General features: G+C 48.4%; 1 protein-coding gene across 1 annotated transcript in view; it reads right to left on the bottom strand.

Annotated features, from left to right (window-relative positions):
• Positions 1-6,046, bottom strand: part of LOC111663021 (inhibin beta B chain-like) — a 7,651-nt gene extending 1,605 nt beyond the window's left edge. The window contains exon 1 of the mRNA XM_023417076.2: positions 4,930-6,046. Coding sequence (XP_023272844.1) covers positions 4,930-5,323 — 394 coding nt within the window. The 5' untranslated portion in view covers positions 5,324-6,046. The remainder of the gene's footprint in view (positions 1-4,929) is intronic.
• Positions 6,047-6,707: the final 661 nt, after the last annotated feature.

The following is a 6,707-nucleotide window of genomic DNA, read 5'->3' on the forward strand; positions in this document are numbered from 1 at the left end:
GCCCACCCCCCTCCAAGAAGGGCACAGCTTTGTCTTTAAAGATCTGTTTTCCCCCTTGTTTTCTCTGTTCTCCCTCAATCAATGTGTCAGGTGACCTCTGTGGGAGCTCCTGATAGGCCAGCTGTGACAGGCCAGTTCTGGGATCAGGCCCAGTTGGCCTAAGATCCAGCTTTGTAAGTGACAGGGCCAAAAAGGGGGAGAGAGAGAGCGAGAGAGGGAGGAGAACAGAGAGGAGGAAGACTAAGAAGCAAAGGAGGAAGGATGCAAGTGGAAAAGGTGGGGAGGGTGGCGGACACGGCCAAGGCTCCCAGGGGGTTCACCGAGTTCGCTGCTAGTGCCCAACCTGAACCCCACCCCCACCCTATCCCACCCCTCCTCCTTCCAGTGTAAGCACCCTGAGAGTGACAGCACAAAGCCCCCTGTGAGGCACTGGGAGACAGCCGCGCTGCAGCCCGGCATTGAAACACGTGGCTTTGTAGCAAAAAGCATGATGAGGCAAAAATAAAAGCCATTTACATGACACTGGCCACTTTCCACAGCGCCACAATGAAGAGATCCCGGGTGTCTAAAGGTGGCAATGGGCTCTCCCTAGCACTATTTTTTTCCCCCCTAAGCTTAATGATGTCTTCCAAATTACCCTGAGGTAACTTGAAAGGTTTCTATTTCTGGAGATTTGGTACAATGTGCTCAAGCAGAGCAGCGCCTTTGAAAGCAGCCAAATTACTTTGTTTGCCGACTGATTAGTGTGTGTCAGTGTCAACAGGTGGCCACCAAAGACGGGCCCCCCCCCACCACCACCACCACCTCTTTAAGGCACCTCACGCCTCTTCCTCCTGTAAACCACGGCTTTACATTCACACCGGGACCTGTTCAGACCAGCTCTCCACTCTGTAGCATGTCAAACACACACACACACACACACACACACACTCACACACGCATTCATCTATGCATCGATGCACAGACACACACACACCCAAGCCCACGGTGAGCAATACATCAAATATCAGCCTTCGCGTGCACTGAAGCCTGTGGGTGAAGCATCGAGCGCACAGTGTGTACTCACTGAAATCCACCTGAAGTGAATGACATAAAAAAAAAAACAGCAGCTCTTACCTGCGACTGTTGTAAAGGCCCCTCAGGGCTACAAGTAACTAACCTCACCTTCATTCAGCGCTGTGTGTTCCTACTTGCCTCAACAGCTCCGAGCTTAGAAAAAGAGGCACAGCACCGAGCTGACGGTGACAGCGTGATAAACAGACGGGGGGAAGTCAGGGAATAAAACTGACCACGAATCTAAGAGCTCAGCTGTTTGTTTGTGAGGTTGTTTCTCAGTGTTCCCCCTCCAGGACACACTAACCATGTGCAGTTAAAACCTTTAGTGTGTGTGTGTGTGTGTGTGTGTGTGTGTGTGTGTGTGGGCGGGGGTAGCTGCTGCAGGGGGGGGACGGTTTTGCTGTTTTGACACACTGGAGTAGCTGCACCTCATTTTAAAAGCAGTCAATTTCAGTATTGATTAATCTGCCTTTTAATTAGTCTTTTAAAATCTCTGAAAGGAGTGAAGAAAAGCTCAGGATGATTCGATCAAACAGCTGGTTTTGTCCGATCGGCATTTCAAAACCGAAAGATTTTCAACTCACGTGAGAGAGAAACACGAGAAATCCTCACAACTGAGAAGCTGAGGCTGAGAGATGTCTGGCACATATCCTCAAAAAATTGTAATCAATTACCTGCTTGATTGAATTAATTGAATGATTCATTGACTAATCGTTTCAGCTCTGATTCACAGCCACACTTGACAGACTTTTACGAACCAGAGATCAGAACAGATTGTGAAAGAATTGCAGCTAGGAGACAATCATTTTGAAACTTAAAAATAATATACATGTATATTTCAACTACATAAACTGTGCAATCTGCAGCTGAAACTCATCTTACCTCAAGGCCACTTTAGTAGCTGCTCCAGAGCTTTCAGTCATATCATATGATCCTCATCAGGAGAGTTTGCCAGTTGTCACAGAATTGCAGTTTTCAGCTTTCTTCCTTTCTTCTTCTTTTCTAACATCTGCAATTCAATGACAACTCCATCTGCTGATGAAGATCATGGCGTATGATTGAGAGCAAAGGCGGACCTTTATCAGCTGCTGTTTACAAAGTCAAAATGAACTCCCAACCTGCAGCTACAGCTCTTAAGAAGAGTGTTGTGAGCGGGGAAATAAATATAAAACTACATCATATCCAGGCGCTACTTGGGAGATATGAGGCGTATGGATGAATGCAGGTTTGATCATACAGCGTCCTCAGTACTGAGACCGTAAATCAACTACTTATTTCAAATTCCTTCTAAAGAAGGAATTGTTGTCTCCATCCAGTGTTAGCTGGCCCCGACACGCCTCGGCTGACCCCGCAGTGGAAAGGTTGCTGGTGAGTATCGGCGGGCGGGACACCTGGGTGGGCTCGGGAGGATAAAGAGCTGCTTCAGCGTGTCTCCACCTGCGCCACCAAGTCAGGGAAGAGGCCGTGGAAGCAGGCAGGCAGGCAGCTCCTCCTCAGAGCTCATTACTCAAAGCCGCTGTCGACAAAGACCACACGGCGTGGAAGGACAAGGGCTCGGCGCGGAGCATTTGTGGCTCTGACATGAGCGCGGGCGTGTGCACATGTAACAGCCGACCCCTCGGCCCCCGAGTCTCAGCTCTTCAAGAATTCCACAAAGGGTGAGGAGGTGGAGAGGACGGAGGGGTGGAGCTGAGATGCTGGAGTTTTTTGGGGAAGAGGTTAAAGCCACTGTTGTTGTGAGGGTTTGCCTTGGGGACACTTTTAATGATGCTGCGTAAATCACTTATGGCGTCATAAGCTTCACAGAGGCAGCCGGGCTTAAACACACACTTCTGAGTGAATGTGGAATATGTCTGGAGCAGGTCCAGCAGCACCATGACTGACAGCTCCTCATGAAACAGTGGTGTCCTGAGGTAAACCTGCCAACTGATCCTCTGGAGGAACCGGGCCGGAGTTAATGACCTCCCATAATGAAGTCTTAATTCCGTGTCTTGGACCACTCGCCACGGGTTCACCGGGTCCACGGCGAGCAATCAAGAAGCACCGATCTAAACTTCTCCACCGACCCCTCACTCTCGCTCTCTCTCTTTCTCCCACCCTCCTTCCCTGCCTTGTGTTCCCCGCTCCGCTCCCGTGGATACGGGACACCAAATCCCTCAGCGAGTACCCATGGGACCATGTCAGGGGAGAAGGGAGATTGGCATCGTCTCCCTCACCTGCCTGGGGCCGCTTGGCAGACCTCGTACCTCTGCGCTACCGCAACCGGAGATAAGAAGCCGCGGTTAACCCCGTGCTGAGGGGAGGCAGGGGGACATACGCTGACCTCCCCGGTTCACATGCACACAAAAACACCTATCCACATCCATTCGTTGGCCCGCTGTTGGCTAAACATATGCCAACCTCACCCCCAACCCAGCCTTGTCCTAAACTGACAACAACAATTCAGGCTCCCCCATGGTTGGGGGACAAGCTCCCCTGGCTTCAGAGCTTTCTGGAGACCTTGCCTCTGAGCCATGCCCCGGCTGGCAGCATCTGATCTGGGGGGCGTGAGCCAGCTGGCCAGGAGGCAGACGGGGTCTAGGGAGCAGGGACCCGAGCCAGCTCCATGGTACAATGCCACACAAATGCTCAAAGGTGTGAGGAAGAATGGAAGTAGAAAAAAACAAAAAAAAAAACACAGAAGTAGAAGAAGAAGAAGAAGAAGCAAAGGAGCCCAGCGAACCTTTAGAGCGACAAAAGCATTCTTTATAACACTGCAATATGGGCACACACACACACAATATCACCCCCCCCTCCCCTCTGCCATCGCCAATGCCATACCCCCCTCCACCCACACTCCCCCGATCCAACCCTGCACAGACTCAAATGTCTCATGCATTATTCTGAGCAATATCTTTTGTTTTCTCTGCGTTTCTTTTTTTTTCTTCTGAACGTTGACATGTTGTGTTCAGCAGGAACACATAGTGCTCTTATAATAATTGCCTGGCTTTTGTTCCCTTTTCATGAGGGTGCTCAGATCATTCCCATTGGAAGGCAGGACCCAGCAGTCCATTCAGGCTAATTGTACCGGCAGGGCCAATGGGAAAAGACAGGATGGTGTGCGTGTGTCTGTGTGTGTGGGTGCGTGCGTGTGTGTGTGTGTGTGTGCATGCGTGTACGTGTGTGTGTGTTTGTTTAAGACTATTTTGGTGTCTTTAATTGTATGTTTTCTTTTTGTTAAACTAACAGTTTGTGTCAGAGACGTTGTTCTCACAGTTCTAACTGACAATTATTGGATTCTGTCAAGCACAGATGATTTTAGCTGTGAGTGCGAGTGTGTGTGTGTGTGTGTGTGTGTGAGGGAAAGAGAGAGGAAAGGGTGTTCTCTTTGGACTTCTGAGAATTAGTTAGATACACATTCTTAGAGGAAGGGATAAATGGCCAATTGAGGGACTTTGTCCGTATTTAAAAGAGGTGCTTTATACATTGGAGTATTGAGTGTGAGCACAGCTTTAGTGATGAAATTGGATTCAGAGGTTCTTTTTATCTCCTAGACAACACATGGGGGTAATTTAAGGACTCTTTCTTTAGTTTCATTTCTTTTTGATTTTCAGGAGGTTTTAACACTGGCGACCAGTGGCTGCAGGCAGGAGGGAGCTGTGATGCAATAAGAGGATGAAAATGATGACTATGGATTTAATAAGTTTATGGCTTTTTTTTTTAAATTTAAAAAAATGTTATTATCTATTATTCACAGGATAAGCCTAAAAATAAAAAAGAGAGAATCCTGTGAATGAATGAGATTGATGCTGGGTCCCTGCTCTGCCAGTCAAAGGGTGAATGGGTTCACGCAGGGGTCGGTTTAGATGTGTGCATTGCATTATTGATCAATACCTGATTCGGCGAAGCTGATAATCTCCGAGTTCTCCGCCTGAACCTCGTTGTTGAAGGCGGCCTGTCCGTCAAAGCTGGGGATCTCCACCCGGCCGTCCTCTCGCACTTTGCCGGCGTGCAGCCTCCTCAGCGCCGTCACCATCGCCGCCTTCGGGATGGGATGGGTGATGTTGGGTCTGTCTCTCATCTGCAGCCTGTTCAGTATGTGCCTCTTCACCGCCTCCAGAAAGTCTATGTTCAACCGCTCCGTCTGATCCGGCGCCCTGAGGCCGCAGGACGCGCACGACTCCTGCGGCGAGCTCTGAGTCTCCGTCCCGGTTACCGAGCTGCAGCGCACGGAAGAGGAGAGGAGGCACGCAACTAAACAGGACAATGCCAGACTGTACAAGCTCATTTTGGTACAGTTAACGTTACAGCCCAGATGCTATTCAAGACAGGGATGAAAAGACTAAAAACACACTCTGAGGTTAAAGCTACTTTTAATTTAAAACATGTGAAAAGTTCCGGCAGGACATCCACTTGTGCTCCAGAAGTCAGACGCCTCCAGATATCCACAGGGGCCAATGAAAGCTTTGTATTCCCAGTTATACACGAGTGGAACTGCGAGGCTAATTATCTCTTGTCATTATGCGTTCAGTTATCCAGCGATGCGTCTTTTCTCTGCGCAAAACAAAAGTTCTTGTCTCTGATTGTGAGGCGCACTCAGGAGTTTGGATCGTTGACGCGCGTCTGTCACACCACGTTTAGCTCAGACGTGTAATCGACCAAAACAAACGAGGACGTGGAGGCGACACGGTCTCACCGATGAGTCGAAATAAAACCTGTCGGTGTCCAGAGGCGTCCAGTCCCCATTCAAACACCACGCAGAGAGTCCACCTCTACAGCTGCGGTCCCAGGGAGAGGAAGTCCCGTGGATTTATTTAGTGTGTTCAGCCCGGTTACCGTGTCCTGTCCCCCCCGTGCGCGCCGTTGTGGATGGCCAGGTCCGTGCGTCCTTGCAAGATGCTGCTCGCTGACTGAGACCCTCTTCTCCCTGTGCAATCACGACAACAGGGGCTCCGCTCACCCAAAGTTTTTATACAGGAGTCGAAACCACGTGGGGATTTCCACCAACTGGACGCATCGGATTATTAGACTACTACGTCTCCAGAGCCACGACTCCACTGATGGAACAAGGTTTTATTATGGTAACGCGCCTGCCCCGGAGACGTTGCATAATTTCTTCTTTTTTTTCGTTTTTTTTGACTTAAAGGCCACAGTGTGAAACAACATTTGATCATCTCACTTTATCATCATGAGGGTGGAAAGCGCAGGTTTAGTCTGGATCCCGGGTTCAGTCCGGACTCTGAGGAGAGACTCAGGTCACAGTTTAAAGATCACACTTATATTAGCATGTAAAACATGATAAATATAGAAAACATACAGGACCCTCTCAGTCACCTTCAACAAGCCACTTAATTATCAGTTAATTATCAGTTAATAATCAATTGTCATTATGTAATTATTTAAAATGAAACATATGACTAGAACTTTTTTTTTTTTTTTTTTGTAAAAAAAAGGATCTGCATGAAGTAATGAATAAAAAACTGGAACTTCAGTCAAGTGAATCCATGGCGGGTTATCAACCAGATTAGCAGAGTAACAGCGCCATCTACCGACTGAAACCTGCCATTACACACTAACCATAACATACATACATAGATAGATAGACACTTGGCACTAGGAGCAAAACACACGCTTATTGTTCTTGTTCTTTTTACTTATTTATTTATTTATAT

This window comes from Seriola lalandi, unplaced genomic scaffold, assembly GCF_002814215.2.
Source record: "Seriola lalandi dorsalis isolate HSWRI2012SDOR001 ecotype SW California unplaced genomic scaffold, Sedor1 jcf7180002054571, whole genome shotgun sequence".
Lineage (NCBI taxonomy): Eukaryota > Metazoa > Chordata > Actinopteri > Carangiformes > Carangidae > Seriola > Seriola lalandi.